The sequence below is a fragment of the Xenopus laevis genome, chromosome 2L (assembly GCF_017654675.1).
Source record: "Xenopus laevis strain J_2021 chromosome 2L, Xenopus_laevis_v10.1, whole genome shotgun sequence".
Classification (NCBI taxonomy): domain Eukaryota; kingdom Metazoa; phylum Chordata; class Amphibia; order Anura; family Pipidae; genus Xenopus; species Xenopus laevis.
In genome coordinates this window covers 96,575,905-96,595,348 of record NC_054373.1, presented here as the reverse complement: position 1 = coordinate 96,595,348, position 19,444 = coordinate 96,575,905, and the positions used below count along the sequence as shown (strand labels likewise).

Below are 19,444 nucleotides of genomic sequence, written 5' to 3'. Positions count from 1 at the left end.
TGGATGTCTACGACATGATCTATATGTACAGTGAGTTGTCAAGTTTGATTTTTTGCTGATGTTGAGTGTAATGGCATAACTAGATGTCATTGGACCATATAGCAACATTTTTATAATGCCCTAGCCATTTTCCAAACCCTAGGAATAAGGATCTGTTTTGAACATATGCTACTTATCTGTTTCAACCTTTTAGCATTCCTCCATAGGGTTCTGTATACTGCTACACCCACACCCTCTACTGCTGTCATTGTTGTTACTCCTCTGCTGCTATGTGACATCAGAACATCCTCACTCCTTACAAACCATGACTTCAGATCATGACGTTGTGATGATTATAGCCCAAAATAAGTTACTAAACTTAGTATAAAATACTACTGAAAAACAACATTATATTTTATTTTAGGAAAGATAATACAGTACAACTCAAAATTGAATTTTTTTGGTATCTGTAAATATAATCATCTGCTGCTACATTACATTTAAGTTTGTCAATTAATTGATTTGTTAGTTAATCAGTCTGCTGCAAACTGTTATACCAGTTGTTAAACATTTTATTTTTCAAGTAAAAACATTTGCAGTTTTGAGGAAAATAAGACCCAAACAGTGTCAAGCAGAGTTCCATGTTTAGATGACATGCATTTTATTTATTGTTTCTATAACCACGTTCAGCTGCAAGTATGGTTTATGTAAAAATAGTAAATGTGATCCAATGACATTATTATTAGGATGGGAAGAAAAAATTATATTTTACTACTGACACATTCCTTGCTCGTACGAGAAGTTATTTGAACTACAAGATTGCATATTCTGTACAGCTATGGAAGGACCTCTTATCTAAAAAACCTGATATCAAAGAAGGTCTGAATTATGGGAAGACCATCTTTCACGCTGTCCAATTTAAACAAATAATAACTTTTAAAGAACCAAAAATGCCTTTTCCAGAGGCAGCCATTTCTCATACCCTGGAATGGAAGAATGCCTTATGTCACCTTCACTTTTGGAATGACGAAGGCAGTGTTTGCAAGTGGCACTTAATGCCAATGCAATGAGATGCCATTTAGGAGATTACAAATTGGCAAGTCTGTATGGTTTATGTTCGAGAACTGTATTCAATTGCCCTAAAATAAAGTGTCCCATTGAATATGCCTTCTAGAAGGAACTTGTACACAACTTGTACACTTTATGGCAGTTTGCATTCACTGTAATGAAATTCCTGTACATGGATACTATGCTTAGAATAGAAAGTGTTTACTTTGCTTATTTTTTATAATGCTTGTGACATGTGCTTTTCCTGATAAGGGATCTTTCTGTAATTTATTTCTCCATACCTTATGTCTACTAAAAAACATTAAAACATTAATAAAGCCCAATAGGATTGTTTTGCCTCCAATAAGAATAATGTGTGTCTTAGTTTGGATCGAGTACAAGGTACTGTTTTAACGTTACAGGGAAAAAGGAAATCATTGGACAAAATCGGAGTTATTTGATTATTATGGAATCTATGGGAGATGGCCTTCTCGTAATTTGGAACTTTCTGGACAACGAGATCCCACACCTGTTGTGCATTACATATAGAGACATAAGGTTGCATGTAGTCTCCCTGTGCCATTATACTTATAACAGAGATCTTGGAGTCTTTGGTCTACTAGCTGTAGCTGAAATCGACATTCTAGCATCTCTTTTGCACAGTGATGATTAAAATACCCCACATCTCACTATTCTTGAAGCTGGTATGTGTAGCCCTTACTCCACTGATCAAAATACAGTCCTGTCAGAGTTGACAATGCAAGACCCTAAATCTTTATCCAGCACAAAGCTAATGACTGTATTAAAGATTCTGTTGTCAGTTCGCTCTTCATTGCAAGTTAAGTATCCCTCATACTATACCTTTTTATCAATTTACTTTCTTTTAACTGCAAAGGTACCATGTGGTTTTTAGTAGGAATTTCCTTATGATGCAGTCCGGAAGGAAATATTGTCAGTTAAAAACTTCTGTGTGTTAATACTGTATATACAGACAAAAAAGAAATACTGTTTGTCTAATTGCAGACAAGACCACACATACAGTATAAACTAACAAGAAAGGGTTCATGCTGACACTGATTAAAAAAACACAAATATATTGTACGATGTTCAGTTTTGCATATGTTCTACCTTCCACATGTCCTTGAGGTAATCGTTACATGCAATACATTCATTATGGGCATATAGGTATGTATTGCTCAAACTGCTGTTCATTTATCTTAGTCTTGCAATTTTGGGATGCACAATAAGGTCCTCACTCACTCAAGTACTAGTGGTAGTCTGAACAGGTACGTAGCTATTGTTGCTACAATTGTGTCCCTAAAAGTACTGCATTCAGTAAAGTGGCGTAACTGGATATTAATGGGCCCCACAGCAAATTATTTTCAGGCCCCCGAAATGTCCAGAGGTTGATCTGTTTTACCAATATTTAATGTAATTGCATATGAATTAGGGCCTCATTGGGGCTACTATACCTCCTGGCCCCCCTGCAGCTGCAGGGTTTGCTTTCTCTGTAGTTACCCCCCTGGCTCAGTATCTATAGTAGGTGATAAGAGCTTGTTGGAAAGCAAGGACAGAAATGGAAATTAGAAGAGGTGATAATGAGGAAGGATGAAGGATCATGTATGGGACCAGACTTCTCGGGACCTGGTGTTTTCCGGATAATGGATCTTTCCGTAATTTGGATCTTCATACCTTAAGTCTACTAGAAAATCATGTAAACATTGAATAAACCAATAGGGTGGCTTTACTTCCAATACTGTTTTATACTGTTTTATTAATACAGAGTAAAAACAAATCATTTTTAAAAATTTGGATTATTTGGATAAAATGGATTCTATGAGACACAGCCTTTCCGTAATGTAGCTTTCTGGATAACGGATCCCATACCTAGTCATATGAAAAAGTTTGGGAACCCGTCTTAATTCTTTGGAGTTTTGTTTATCAATGGCTGAGCTTTCAAAGTAGTAACTTCCTTTTAATATATAACATGCCTTATGGAAACAGTAGTATTTAAGCAATGACATAAAGTTTATTGGATTAAAAGAAAATATGCAATATGCATCATAACAAAATTAGACAGGTGCATACATTTGGGCACCCCAACAGAGATATTATATCAATACTTAGCCTCCTTTTGCAAATGTAAAAGCCTCTAGAAGCCTCCTATATATAGCCTTTGATGTCTGGATTCTGAATGGTGTTATTTTTGACCATTTGTTCAGTTAAATTTGATGGCTACCGAGCATGGACAACCTGCTTCAAATTATCCCATAGATTTTCAATGATATTCAAGTCGGGGGACTGTGACGACCATTCCAGAATATTGTACTTCTCCCTCTGCATAAATGCCTTTGTAGATTTCTAAGTGTGTTTAGGGTCATTGTCTTGTTGGAATATCCAACCCTTGTGCAACTTCAACTTTGTGACTGATGCTTGAACATTATCTGGAAGAATTTGTTGATACTGGATTGAATTTATCCGACCCTCGATTTTAACGATGGCCCCATTCCCTGAACTAGCCACACAGCCCCACAGCATGATAGAACCTCCACCAAATTTGACAGTAGGCAGCACATATTATTCTTGGAATGCGGTGCGCTTTTTGTTATGACCAAATAACTAAATTTTTGTCTCATCAGTCCAAAGCACTTTGTTCCAAAATGATTGTGGTTTGTCTAAATGAGTTTTTCCATACAACAAGCACCTCTGTTTGTGATGTGAGTGCAGAAAGGGCTTCTTTCTCATAACCCTGCCATACAAATGTTCTTTGTGCAAATTGCGCTGAATTGTAGAACGATGTACAGATACACCATCTGCAGCAAGATGTTCTTACAGGTCTTTGGAGGTGATCTTTGAGTTGTCTGTTACCATTCGCTCAATCCTCCGCATATGCCACTCTTGTATTTTTCTTGGCCTGCCAGACCTGGGTTTTCAGCAACTGGGCCTGTGGCCTTCCATTTCCTGATTACATTCCTTACAGTCAAAACTGACAGTGTAAACCTCTGAGATAGCTTTTTGTAACCTTCCCCTAAACCATGATACTGAACAATCTTTGTTTTCAGATCTTTTGAGAGTTGCTTTGAGGATCCCATGCTGTCACTCTTCAGAGGAGAGTCAAACAGAAGCACAACTTGCAATTGGCCACCTTAAATACCTTTTCTCATTATAGGACACACCTGCCTATGAAGTGCATGGCTTAACGAGCTAACCCAACCAATTTGGTGTTGTCAGTAATCAGTATTGATCATTTACATGCATTGAAATTAGCAAAATTACCCAAATTTTTGCACAGTCGGTTTTTTCACATTTGATTTAATTTCATTCAACTGAATACTGCTTCACTAAAAATCTTTGTTCAGAAAACACTCCAGTATTCAGATGTTTCTGGGAAATGAAAGACATACCACTGTTAACTTTTTTTGATGAAAGTGGAGTAAATTATTATGCAGGCTGAGAGGGATTCCCAAACTTTTTTTATATGACTGTATTTATATAATATTTTAAAATCAGGTTAGACAGAATAAAAATCAAGGACAGTGTGAGGTTAGCTTATGGCCCTATTATGAGCTGAAATAGTAAATCTCATGTCACTTATTATTATACTTTATTTATGTAACACAAACATATTCCGCTGCACTTTGTATAGATTATACGTTGTTCACTTTGGTTCCTGTCCCAGTGGAGTTTACAATCTAAGGTTCTTGTCACATTCACAAATTCACTAGGGCCAATGACATCAGGAACAAATAACCTGCATGTATGTTTTTTGAAGTGTGGGCAGTACCCCGAGCAAGCCCATGAAGACCCACGGAAAAAAACATACAAACTCTTTTCTGGTTGTGCCCTGGCGGGAATCAAACCACAGTGCTGCAATGTGCAAATAGATGGTAATGAAATTTGGCAGATTACAGTGTGTGTGATCAGCTTACAAGAAGCTGACACAACAGTCAAAATCTGGCCTCTTGAAGGAAAACTAAAGCCAAAAAATAACATGTCTAGATGTGTTGTTAAAAGTGGTCTACTGCAGCTCACTCTTCATAGGCCATCTTTTGCTAACGAGTGTATTCCAGGATAGTGCAACTTGCGTCAAACAGGAGCACAGGCCTAAGTAAAAAACTTAGCAATCATTTTCACTGGGGAGTTTGGCACCCCCTAATGATGTAGCCTTTCCTTGTCCTTTAACACACCAGTGATGGTGTGCAGGCTCACACATGACCTTTGCATCATTACTGATATTTTAAAGAAAAACTAAACTAGTGCAGCCACATAGGGCCCCCTCCACAAACACATTGGTGGTGTTTTAAATGGATTGTGACATTATTTTTATGATATAGTTTTTATTTATAAATGACAATTTTACACTGCAAATAATTCACTTTACAACAACGGTCCCCAACCTTTTCTGCCCGGGGATTGGTGTAGAGCCAATTTTTTTGCAAGGTCGGGGATGCAGTCCAATTCCAGTGCACCGGCGTCCAATTTGGCACTCATCGTTAATTGGCCACTAGGCTTAGTGGCCCAGTTCAAGACTGTCCGTGGCCTGGTAATGAGCCGTGGCCCGGCGATTGGGGGCCCCTGCTCTACATTATAAAATTGAATTCCTGAACCAGCAAGTGTATTTTTTTTAAGTTGTAATATTGGTGTGTAGGCAGCCATCTCAGGTCATTTTGCCTGGTCATGTGCTTTCAGAAAGAGCCAGCACTTTAGGATGGAGTAACTGAATGTGTCGCAGTGGGACCTGGATTTTATTATTGAGTGCTGTTCTTAGATCTACCAGGCAGCTGTTATCTTGTGTTATGGAGCTGTTATCTGGTTACCTTTCCATTGTTCTGTTGTTATGCTGCTGGGGTTAGAAGTGAGGGGTGATATCACTCCAACTTGCAGTAAAGAGTGGCTGGTTTATCAGAGCACAAGTCACATGACTGGGGCAGCTGGAAAACTGCCAATATGTCTAGCCCCATGTCAGATTTCAAAATTAAATATAACAAAAATGTTTTGTTCTTTTGAAAAATGGATTTGAGTGCAGAAGTCTGCTGGATCAGCACTATTAACTGATGTGTTTTGAAAAAAATTTTTTTTTCCCATGACAGTATCCCTTTAAGAAACCCCAGGCCTCCCATGTACTGTGTCAATATATGCAGAGTTGATCTGTTCCATTTGGCACCCTCCTGGTACTTTTAAACTTGCTATATTCTTCCAAAAGTATTTGTTTGTGTACTTTTGTTAAAATATAATGGGTGGTGTGTAAAGACTCAAATATTATTTTGCTTCTAGTGGAGAAATGTATTAACTATTGCATGTGATATTGTAACTCTGTACTTTACATACTCAATGTCAGAAGGTTAAATGGCCCTTGGGAAGGAGTGCTTCTTCATTTGGCTGTCAGTTTGCCAGAGACTAGATTAGCATAGTCACACCACATGTCTGTTATTGGAATGTATAACTAATAGCTTGGGAAACCCAAATTACATTTTCTAGTGCATTATGAATGTGCAGTTATTTGTTGGCAGTTTATTTTCTGAATACTTTTTTTTACACAGTCTCCTTCAAAATGTGTCTGAACACGTACACCTAATATTTGATGTATATTACAATTTGAAATATGTGTTTCCCAGTAGCAAGCTCAGTTCAATGATGGTAATACAAATCGATCTTTTCATGTCTCATTTTTAAAGATGGTTTCAATTGACATTTTTTTTTTTTCTTTTAGGACCAGCCAACCTTACTGCTGTGTAGATTTATATTCTCTGCGGACTGGGGAAATGGTGAAGTCAATTCAGTTTAAAACTCCCATCTATGATCTGCATTGCAATAAAAGGTACAGTTTTACTCGATATCAGCGAGAGCAAAAAAAATTAAAGTTTAAGTGGTCGACAATTATCCAGATCAGCTCAGATTCTCATTATTAAAAATTGTGTGTTACCAGGAATTTAATATAGCAAAAAACGTTTTGAAAATTATCACGATAGAATTTTTGAAACATATATTATACACATTTTGTTAGTATTGTGCTATGGGCCACTTTATTGAATAGAAAAATAGAAAAATATTAAAATGTATAAACCTATTTCTTTTTACTACAGTTTATAAACAACTGCTTACATGAGTACAGTGTGCTGGTATGAAAACAGTAGTGACTGCTGTAGTTCAAAAATACTGTATGTTTTAAAAGCAGTGGAGTAAGACAGCCCTTCAAGTGTAAAATTTGAGTGATTTCCAAATATGTAGGTAATTACAGGTAATGTCTGGAATTGTACCAAAAGATTGACAATTTTATATTATGCCCTTTAGTTAACTGTAGGCCTGGCAGTTAACATCTGTGGTGGAAAAGCTTTTGGTGTGAATATTGGAAATGTTGGAAATTTGTCCTCACCCACCTCACTTGGCACACTCCAATATACAGTGGTGTGAAAAACTATTTGCCCCCTTCCTGATTTCTTATTCTTTTGCATGTTTGTCACACAAAATGTTTCTGATCATCAAACACATTTAACTATTAGTCAAAGATAACACAAGTAAACACAAAATGCAGTTTTTTTTTTTATAACTCTTTATTTATTTGAAGTTTTAACAAAGCATTGCATATCATCACATTGCAGACTCATTTACTCACAACAGAGTCAGTGGCCTAACAACAAGGCATACACAATCGCATGAGAAAATTCCATTGAATAACGCCCGTGGGCGCACACCTTGTGGCATGTAGACTGAAGCATTAGGAATGGATATGAGCCTAGCATCGTGGACTAGGACAGTAATCAAAAATTAAGAAAGGAACAAGAAAAATAAAAAAAAAAATAACCAAACCGTAAACCATTTGAGCCCGGGGGAATCAGGGGAGAGGACCATCTGCTTACACAAAAGGAGGAGGGTATATAGACTCAAGAGCGACAGTATCCCTGAGGGAATGGGCAGCTGCAGGCGGGATGGAAGTCAGGTAGAAATAGTATGGAGCAAGTCCCAGTGCGACCATACTTTATCAAAGAGCATCAACTGGGATCTATGTAGGGCAGCCAAGTATTCCATCCGCCTCACATCCTGGATGGCTGTTTTGAGTTCGTTGGCCGAAGGAGCTCTCTGAGACTTCCAGTGTCGAGCTAAAAGACGTTTGGCTGCAGTTAAGATAAGGTTGGCCAGTTTCTGAACAGGGTTCTTTAATCTGGGAAATGGTTTCCCTAAAAGGAATGTTTGCGGGTCTAAGTGTAAGGAACGGCCCAGCAGAGGCTCAAGCAATGCTAAAACTCCCTTCCAATACTCCACCAAGAGAGGGCATGGTCAGTCTGTGAGGGCCTTTAACAATATTGTAACGTGATCTGGAATAGTTCCACATGGCCAAAGTCAGTTTCACAGAGTTTAGCTTAATGTCCTTCAAGGGAATCAGTCTGTTAACATCCCACAATAAAAAGGCAACTGTATACGGAAACATTACATCATTTTCAATCGTGACCCATTTACCACAATGTGATTTGGCAGACCAAGCTACTGCTTGCCGCAGTTGTGCTGCTAGGAAATATTTAAGAATATCAGGTGCACCCAAGCCTCCCCACTTAATTGGGGTCACTAATACCTTACGGGCAAGCCTATGGGACTTGGAAGCCCAAATGAATCTAATAAATCTAGCCTGCAGAACCTTCATGACCTTGTTAGGTATACGAATAGGGAGTGTTTCGAAGTGGTAGAGCAGTCTAGGGAGGGAAACCATCTTAATAGTGGTCATCCTGCCAAACCAAGAAAGCGTGTGGGAGGTCCACTTTTCCAAGTCACTATAGATCTGGGAGAGAAGAGGGGCGTAATTTGCCTTGTACAGCATTGCATAAGTGGGAGTGATCCGGACACCTAGGTACTTAATATAGTCAGATTTCCATTTATAGTTAAAATTTAATTGTAGGAGTTTGGCTTGGGAAAGAGGTATATTTATGGGGAGGGCCTCAGATTTATCCTGATTAATCTTGTGATTGGAGAGCTTACTAAAGGTGTCTAATAGAGCGTGCAAATTTGGTAGAGACGTCAAAGGGCGTGTGATATTGAGTAGGACATCATCAGCGAATAAGGAGATTTTGTAAGTCTTTCCCCGGTGAGCGATGCCATGTATATTCGGGGAATTCCTAACAGCTGTAGCCAGGGGCTCAATAGAGAGTGCATAGATAAGGGGAGAGAGAGGGCATCCTTGGCGTGTGCCATTAGAAATCGGAATGAGAGAGGAGAGGTGGCCCTCTATCTTAACTGCAGCAGTGGGTTTAGAGTAAAGAGCCGAAATTGCATTCCGGAAGGGACCCCCAAAACCCATCAGATCTAATACCTTGTTCATGTAAGCCCAATCAAGGCGGTCAAAGGCCTTCTCCGCATCTAGACTCAGGACCAGGAGAGGGGTTTGAGTAGTGTTTGCAAGGTCAATGAGGTTAATTACTTTCCTAGTGTTGTCACCAGCCTGTCTGTTGGAGATGAAGCCCACCTGGTCCTTGTCTATTAGCGAGGGCATAAGCGCGGTCAGGCGATTGGCCATAATTTTACTAAAGACTTTGAGGTCTGCATTTAGTAAAGCAATTGGGCGATAGCTAGCACAGTTCTGGGGGTCCTTTCCTTCCTTCAAAATCAGGGAGATATGGGAATATAGCATAGAAGGGGGCGGAGTGGAGCCCTCTAGGATTTTATTGAAAATAATGAGCAATTGCGGACCCAGTACCTTATAGAAGGTCTTATAGTAGAGATAAGTAAGACCATCTGGTCCGGGGGCTTTTTTCGCTGGCGAAAATTTAAGGGTGTCCTGAAGTTCCTCCTCAGTAATAGGAGCATTAAGAGTGGAATTAGCTTCCTCAGTTAAAGTAGGTAGGTGTGATGGGGAGAGCATGTCCTGGATATGTCGGTCTAAATCTCTAGCGATTTTTGGGGGGGGGGGATGGCAAATTGTAAAGGGAACTGTAATAGGCCTGGAACGTGCGAAGAATCTGGTCCCTAGTGTGAGTAAGGTTACCATGTTTGTCTCGGATTGATAAAATAGCTCTTTGAGCCCTTTGATCCTTCCAAAATGCAGTTTTTAAATGAGGGTTTTTATTATTTAGGGAGAAAAGAAATCCAAACCTGTGTGAAAAAGTAATTGCCCCCTGAACCTAATAACTGGTTGGGCCACCCTTAGCAGCAATAACTGCAATCAAGCGTTTGCGATAACTTGCAACGAGTCTTTTACAGCGCTCTGGAGGAATTTTGGCCCACTCATCTTTGCAGAATTGTTGTAATTCAGCTTTATTTGAGGGTTTTCTAGCATGAACCGCCTTTTTAAGGTCATGCCACAACATCTCAATAGGATTCAGGTCAGGACTTTGACTAGGCCACTCCAAAGTCTTCATTTTGTTTTTCTTCAGCCATTCAGAGGTGGATTTGCTGGTGTGTTTTGGGTCATTGTCCTGCTGCAGCACCCAAGATCGCTTCAGCTTGAGTTGACGAACAGATGGCCGGACATTCTCCTTCAGGATTTTTTGGTAGACAGTAGAATTCATGGTTCCATCTATCACAGCAAGTCTTCCAGGTCCTGAGGCAGCAAAACAACCCCAGACCATCACACTACCACCACCATATTTTACTGTTGGTATGATGTTCTTTTTCTGAAATGCTGTGTTACTTTTACGCCAGATGTAACGGGACGCGCACCTTCCAAAAAGTTCAACTTTTGTCTCGTCGGTCCACAAGGTATTTTCCCAAAAGTCTTGGCAATCATTGAGATGTTTTTTAGCAAAATTGAGACGAGCTTTAATGTTCTTTTTGCTTAAAAGTGGTTTGCGCCCTGGAAATCTGCCATGCAGGCCGTTTTTGCCCAGTCTCTTTCTTATGGTGGAGTTGTGAACACTGACCTTAATTGAGGCAAGTGAGGCCTGCAGTTCTTTAGATGTTGTCCTGGGGTCTTTTGTGGCCTCTCGGATGAGTTGTCTCTGTGCTCTTGGGGTAATTTTGGTCGGCCGGCCACTCCTGGGAAGGTTCACCACTGTTCCATGTTTTTGCCGTTTGTGGATAATGGCTCTCACTGTGGTTCGCTGAAGTCCCAAAGCTTTAGAAATGGCTTTATAACCTTTACCAGACTGATAGATCTCAATTACTTTTGTTCTCATTTGTTCCTGAATTTCTTTGGATCTTGGCATGATATCTAGCTTTTGAGGGGCTTTTGGTCTACTTCTCTGTGTCAGGTAGCTCCTATTTAAGTGATTTCTTGATTGAAACAGGTGTGGCAGTAATCAGGCCTGGGGGTGAGTACAGAAATTGAACTCAGGTGTGATAAACCACAGTTAAGTTATTTTTTAACAAGGGGGGCAATCACTTTTTCACACAGGCCCATGTAGATTTGGAGTTTTTTTCTCCCTTAATAACGTAAACCTTCATTTAAAAACTGCATTTTGTGTTCAATTATGTTATCTTTGACTAATAGTTAACGGTTAAATTAATATTTAGAAATATAAAGCAAGAAGGCCTAATTTATTAAAGGCTGGGCATCATGTATATGAAGACCAAAATATAAGAAACAGAAATGTTTTTGTGCACATTGAAAAAAGTGCAAACAACAGGAAATGGTTAGTGCACTACACCTGCGCATCTCAATCCAATCCGTGTATTGGAATTAAGGGGGTGTAGTTTTTCTCCCCTTAGTACTCCAGCACTTATGCTTATCGGATTGTCAAATAACCCCCTGAATGTTACATCGGCAAATGGGATAATTTTAAAAAGCTGGTCGTGAGGCATAATGTTATACCCAGTTTTAGTTATCTCGTTTAACCACACAGTAAGTAACTCAAAGGAGAAAAATATGTGTAGCAGTAGAGAATGTTGCTAGAGAAAATGATAAGACAGGAATTAGAATACACCCCACTAAGAGAACCATTAATAATGGTATTAAAGTCTTAAAAAAGCTGCCTTGATTTCAGACTTGCAAAATGTAAAGAGTTGCAAATGGATTTAGCTGTTAAAGGAACAGTTCAGTGCAAAAATAAAAACTAGTTAAATAGATAGGCTGTGCAAAATAAAATATGTTTCTAATATAGTAAGTTTGCCAAAAATGTTATGTATAAAGGCTGGTGTGACTGGATGTCTAACATAATAGCCAGAACACTACTTCCTGCTTTGCAGCTTTCTTGGTTTCCACTGATTGGTTACATAGGCGATCCTGGCCCCTCCGCCGCCTGAGGCAGCAGCAGTTGCTGCTGCCCCCCCTCCCCCGGAAATTCGCTCTTAAAGTACCAGGAGCAGCATTTTTGCTGCCCCTGGTACCTAGTGGGGCGCTGCCGCCTGAGGCGACAGCCTCAACTCGCCTCATTGGTGGAGCACCCCTGATTGGTTACCAAGCAGTAACCAATCAGCGACTTGAGGGAGGGCACATGGGTAATAACTGTTGGCTTTTGAATCTGACCTGCATGCTATGGATCAGTTGCAAACTCACTGAACATTTATGTCCCATGTGGCCTCCCCTCAAGTCGCTGGCTAACTCAGAGTTAGAGAGCTGAAAAGCAGGATGTTATGTTCTGTTTGAAATTCAGTCACTCCAGCCTTTATAGATGTGATTTTGGCTAACTAACTATATTAGAAACATTTTTTATATTGCATAGCCTATTTCCCAGTTTTTATTTTTTACACTGAACTGTTACTAAGTGAATAATTATTTTTAAAAATGCTGTTTTCTTCCTGAAAACTTTGTTTAGCAGTGTAAGATTTTTTGAAGAAGTTGTTTTTATGACAATATCTAATTGCTGTCTCCCACAAAACAGCAGTTTTTCCTCATGGCATACTTTCTAGCTAAGAGAATTCTGATCCATAGCGCTTAAGTTTTAGGGGCAGATTTATCAAGGATCGAAGTGAAAATTTGAATTTTCGAGTTTTTTATGGCCAAAACTGTCAAATTTGACTAGGGAATTGTTAAAATTTGATTCGAGTTTTTTTAAAAATTCTAATTCGATTTTCAAAATGTATCAGACACTGGCCCTTTAAGAATTTAAATTCTACTTTTCACCACCTTAAACCTGCTGAATTGCTGTTTGAGCCTATGGAAGACATCCTGGGATCAATTTGGAGTTGTTTGCAGCCTTCCTGACATTGGAGTTTTTTTTGGAGAAAAAGAACTTGAATCGAGTTTTAAAAGCTCAAATCGATTTTGATTCAAATTTGTGGGTCGATCCTATTCACCAGAATTTGTAAAATTCTATTTTTTTTTTTTTTATTTTTTTTTAATAAATTGCAATTGGTCAAATTTCGAGTTTATGGGAGTTTTAAATAACTTCCATAAACTCGAAATTCAACCCTTGATAAATCTGGCCCTATATGTTCTTTTAATTAGTTCATTTAAGTTGATATAGGAAAGTAAAGAAAAAAACTCCACCTACTTTTCTGTTGTGTGTAGTACTTTGGACACTGCACTTGACCCTAGTATTATTCTCTTGCTAAGGCCTTGGCACCTTATTGTGTTAACCCCACTCTACCAAACAGTACTCATTAGCCTTCTTATCCCATCACTTTCTGGATGCAATGTGCAACATATAGAATTTGAAATTATTAGTGATTTATTGACCCTGTCATGTTGACAGAGGTCTCCCAATTTTAAATTAAATTAAGCTGATGTTTATTTTGCTTTGGTAGGATTTTTTGCCTGCTTTCTGTCAGGCAGAAATGTGACTTTGATTTTGTAACATATTGGTCAACAGCAGAAAATATGTTTTCTCGTTTGTGTCGTGTTTCTGAAGTCTGTTTGTACAGTATTGTAAACATGCAACTCAAGAGCATGAAATTTGATAATGAGAGCAAAGTGGAGAAAGAAACCTCATACTATGTTTCATGTGGGATTACTAGATTTTTTCTGAATAGAGCAAAAATCTCCATGATTTAATGTAAATGTTTGCTAAACTAGATACAGTCAATGAGAGCACATCAATGCATTACATAAAAGAAATCCAATAGCTAGAAGTGTTTAGCTTTGTTTGTAACCATAGTCAGCAGATAGCTTGCCAAGTTGCCAGCCCCTAAAATAGAAGACATCACATAAATACATTTTTTTAATCATAGAGACATTTATTGGACTTTTTATTTTTTTAAAAACTGTGCTTATTGAAATCAGTATTACATTTCTCATAGATCTGTAAAGAATTGATGGTCACCAGAAAATATTTAAGTCCTGACTTACACTTGTCTAAAAAGTCTCTGTTCCAAGATGAATATAAACATTTTTTTCTGGAATTTCCCAGTAGGGTGGTAACAGGCTTCAGGAAAGTCAGAAAAAGAGTAAAACATTTATTAATAGAACTTTAACAGAATAAAATCTTGCTTCAAGTACTACAAAGACATCAACCAGAATAGCCTTATTCTATTTTCTTTTGTCTCATCATGAACCCCAATCCTCTGCATTTCCCATGCACAATTTCTTATGGAGAAACATAAATGGTAATGTATTTGCAAAACTGACAGATGGAGGAAAAGGAAAATGACATGGGAAATGGTGACTAGGAGTTTGAAACAGCAAACACTATATTATTAAAGTTAAGGCCGGAACAATCTCATTAGCAGGATTCATGAATCACTCCCAGGAGAGACATTTAAGCGTCAGTACGTTTGTAATGTCCGAAGCAAAAATGAGAAATATTCAGAATTGGAAATGTAACATTTCCAGTGTAAACGCACAGGATATGCAAATATAAGCACCATACTTTGCTAAATACTCAGCCCTTAGAAAAAAAAAAGGTCATTTACAATTCAATTAAACATTTATATTCAGAGGCATGCAAAAAATAGTCTAGACCTTTGACCAATTCTCGCATGTTGCTGAATAATTAATCCTACTCTGAAAATGAGTTCTATGTGATCTTTTCATTTCAAAGCACTGGAATTAAATGCGCATTTGTTATAATGTTACATTGTTTTATGGTCGAAAAAATCTTTAAAATATGTCTTTGCATAAGTATTCACCACCTTCAATTGAATGTATTTTAGCAATAATGCTTTAAACCCTTGGGATATGTGTATACCTGTGTACCAGCTTTAAGACACTACTCCCAATCCAATTAAGAATCCGGCACTATTTAACAAATGATATGTACAGTTGTCGTTTGACTAACCTGAACAATCTGGAGGTAGTCTGTTTCGAAGAATGGGCCAGATCGTCTCCCAAACAGTGTACAATGCTGGTGCATACTTGCCTGAAAACATTTAAACCGTACTTTGTTATTAAATGATCATAGAAAAAAAGTTATTTCCCTTTCTTCTCGGTGGTCTAATTACTGTTTTTTAAGGTACTGTATTTTCAATTATAGATATTTGTTTAGATATACCACTATTGTGAATTTGCAAGAAAAGGACCCTAATCCATGCCAACCTTAAAAACAGAGACACATGAGAAGATTTAAGGAGATTAGTCGCACAGCGACAAATCTCCTCTTCGGGCGACTAATCTCCCCGAACTGCCTTCTTGCCAGCTAGAATGTAAATCGATGGCGGGATGGCGCTTAGTTTTCCGAATTTGCACAAAGTTGCCTCAGACGGAAACTTCGGGGGACGTCGGAAAGCCGAATCAATCTACATTCTAGCCTGCAGGAAAGCATTTAGGGGAGATTAGTTGCCCGAAGAAGAGGCGATTTGTCGCTGGGCTACTAATCTCTCTGAATCTTCTCTTGTGTGTCTGCCCTAATTTGGCTGCACCTGGCTATATCAGGTAAAGACAAACTTGTTTGGTAAACTGTTTATGAGAGAATATTTAGCAGATTGGTCTAACCAAGTGGTAATCCAAACTGGTGTGATCTGATTGATTGTTTCTCTCTCTCTCTGTTTTGGATCACATGGCAGACTTCCCTGCTGCAGACAAAATCCACAGCCTGTTAGAATCCTTTGACAACATAATGCAACTGTGCAATACACAATTAAAAAAATACTGGTTTCAAAGTAGTTTTTTTAAGTAATTGCAATCAAAAGTATTTTTCTGTTCCATCCTGCACTACTGGTGCTGCCTCTTGAAACAATATAGCACATATCTGACTTGTATACTTCTTCACAGGCATGCAAAAAAGCTGGCTTCTGATGTATAGAATTACAATTTGTTTTGGGCCACAACTTTCTATTTTTGGGTTTACTCCCTCATGTAGTGAAAATATTTTTTATTATTTAATTTTTTTAAAGTTAAATATATGTTTATTTTCCCTTTGTTTTATTTATCCTTATTGTCTAAGCAGTTTTTTTTCTGGTTTAGCCTGCATTTTATAGCCTTGCTTAAGTGCAAGAAAAACCAACCTGGTACACGGATCCCTTGTGATTTATTGTGTCAACCAGATACACAAACATCCAGTGCCCTATGTTGCCATTGTCTCCCTGCAAACTGGCCACAAACTCCTTATGACCTCCCACATGAGTTTCCACCACCAATCCTTTTCATCCACTTTTGGCATTGCTTCACTTTCCTGGATGTCTTGTTGGCCATCATGGTGATAGGAACATGATTGTGAAATTTCTGGCACCGTCTCTTTTATTCAAGCCAAAGACTAAACTCAGTCCACAAGTCACTAAATGGCGAGATGCCAGAAATTTTACATGAAGGGATTTTGTAATCCTTTCACAAGAAGGCCTTATGGGGTAGACCAGATGATCAAAGAGGAGTGGTATGATGGCATTTTATGGTGGCATGACTAACCAAAGGATTGCACTGACACCCCATGTATAAGAGACAACTCACTGGGTTCATTACAGCCTTTACAAGGATGTACCATATATTTATGTTGCCTTTAATATTACCTTGCTTGCTTCTGGTTCTGATCTGAAATGGGATTCTTATCTAAATATTCAGTTAAGTGCTACCTGCTGATTTGCTGCTTTAGGTTATTATATAAATGTATAAATTGAAAACTTAGGATCATTGATTAAATTTCTCCCATTACATTTCATTTATATAAGTTAATATGAACAATTTGTATTGCCCAATTGTGCATAAGCATGAGAATTTAGGTGCTAGCCATAGTTTTCTTTCACTGTACAACATATAAATATACATTAAATAGTTGTGTAGCTTCCCTCTTCCTGCTTTCCTCCATTGTGGGCCCTTTTATTCCTAGCAGTATTTTCTAATATCAGATGGTTTATTGTAAAATGATCTCTGAGTCCTTACATAATCTGAAATTCACAGGGGGCCTTTGAAATGATAGGAGGATTATGGGGAAAAGACAAGCAATGGTTCTCTATTGCACAGTAAAATAACAACGCTGGCAGACCCTAAGAACAGCTATGCAACAGGCAGTCAAATACTGTATGTCTATTGCATTATAGTGTTAGCAATTAAAATCTAATTTAAAGAATGAAAGGTTATTGTGATTTAAAAAACTTTCCTCTGGCAATATTTGGCAATGAATCTGCGTTATGCTTTCACAACAGTCAAAAAAAAGCTCTAGTGTTAAACTAGTGAAAAGACTGCTGGAAAATGTACTCATAGGGCTGGTTTACGTAGCTGGCACCCCTAGGCCCACTGCTGTTCGTTGCCCCTGTCCCCTCCCCTTTATTCATGCAAATTTTCATCACCGGGAACAGAGCAATGGGGATTGGAGCACAGGAAATTAAAAAAACTATTATATCACCTGTGCATCCCCAGTGTGGGTCTGGTTGGGCCCCATGCCACCCCTAAAATCCTGCCACCCTAGGCCCAGGCCTTGGTGGCCTCTCCACAAATCCGGGCCTGTGTACACAATGTAAAAATGACAAAAAATGTGTAATTGTGCTCAGAGAAGAACAAGGAGTGCATTTACTTTAGTTTGTATGGAAGACTTATGTACTATTTAATATTTTCATTTTATAAATGTAAAAATGGTTTGTGTTCCTTTAAAAAATGTTTTTGTCCTTAAAGAAACTGTATAGGGGAGCCAAATCCCCCACCTTCTTTGTATGAAAAATTCTAACCATTGCATAAAAGAATTAAACATGTCTTACCGCAGAAAGGTCTTTGGTTTACTAAAGCTTTCCCAGACTTGATATATGCCTCATTACTACACACTCCTGCCTGCATTTAATTGCCAAAGTCACACATTTATATTGCCCATAATACCACAGAGACTTGGTGAAACTGTTTACAGGTACATTTACATTTTTCCTTTCTGCTAGGCAGCCTGCCAATCAGTTCCCCTGTATTGGAAAGCATGACTTGTGTTGTGTTATTATCTCTAATATATCTCTAAATTTGTGCTTTTGGCTTACAGGGTACTTGTGGTGGTTCTACAAGAAAAAATTGCAGCATTCGACAGCTGTACATTCACAAAGAAATTTTTTGTGACAAGTAAGTAGAGAATATTGGTTTGTCTTTAGTTTTGTCAAAACTTTGAAGCTGGGGAAGACTGAAGGGCTTTTAACATGACATCTGGTTTGGTAAAAGAATCAGGCTTGACATTAACATAATCTGTCAGGTTATATTTCTGTGTTTTGGCTTATTCTATAAATGTATATGCTGCTGTACTGCAAAAGGGTGTATATCACTATATATCTGCCAGCAAAAACTGGTTTTAGCACTAGAGACCGAAATAACAAAAAAAAACAAAAGCATAAAGATGATTATTTTAATTTTAAAATGTTTCTGTACAGAAAAAAAAGATTACATCCAGTTCATAAAAAGCACATTATGCAAAACAGGTTGATTTGTTACAAAAAAATCTGTAGCTTTGTTCTTTGCTGTAATAAAAGCTGCCAATAGGTGTCAGTATCTCCATAGAAATTGTTAGTACTTCTTTCAAGGAATTTAATATCTAGTGTTGTAATCCTGTTCTACAGTAATTGGAACAAAACACAAAAGTTCTAGAAGTACTTGAGCTGCTGTTATATATGGTCATGCTGGTAATGTGTATATGATATAATAATTTAAGAGCAAACATTTTGTATATGACCAGTTAAAGGTTGTTAACCTTTAAAGTAACTTTTAGTATGATGTAAAGGGCGATATACTAAGACAATTTGCAATTGGGCTTCTTTTTTATTTTTTGTGGTTTTGAGTTATTTAGCATTTTATACTGCAGCTCTCCATTTTGCATTTGCATCAATCTGGTTGCTAGGGTCCAAATTACCCTAACAAACATACATTAATTTGAATAAGAGACTGGAATATTATATTATATTATATATTATACTAGGGCTTGAATAGAAAGATGAGAACTAAAAAGTATTAAAGCATTAGCAACACATTTGTAGCCTTGACCCCCATTTGAAGCCATTCTATAACATACTAAAAGTTAACTTAAAGGAATAGTTCAGTGTAAAAATAAAAACTGGGTAAATAGATCCGCTGTGCAAAATAAAAAATGTTTCTAATATAGTTAGTTAGCCAAAAATGTAATGATAAAGGCTGGAGTGAACAGATGTCTAATAAAACAGCCAGAATCCAACTTCCTGCTTTTCAGCTCTATAACTCTGAGCTAGTCAGCGACTTGAAGGGGGGCCA

At 38.0% G+C, this 19,444-nt stretch overlaps 1 protein-coding gene across 7 annotated transcripts in view; it reads left to right on the top strand.

The window, feature by feature from the left end:
- The window catches only part of bcas3.L (breast carcinoma amplified sequence 3 L homeolog), a 603,015-nt gene that overhangs the window by 71,940 nt on the left and 511,631 nt on the right, over positions 1-19,444 (top strand). For all 7 annotated transcript variants that reach the window (XM_041582224.1, XM_041582225.1, XM_041582223.1 and 4 more), the window contains 2 exons: positions 6,737-6,844; positions 18,216-18,292. In XM_041582224.1, coding sequence (XP_041438158.1) covers positions 6,737-6,844; positions 18,216-18,292 — 185 coding nt within the window. The remainder of the gene's footprint in view (positions 1-6,736; positions 6,845-18,215; positions 18,293-19,444) is intronic.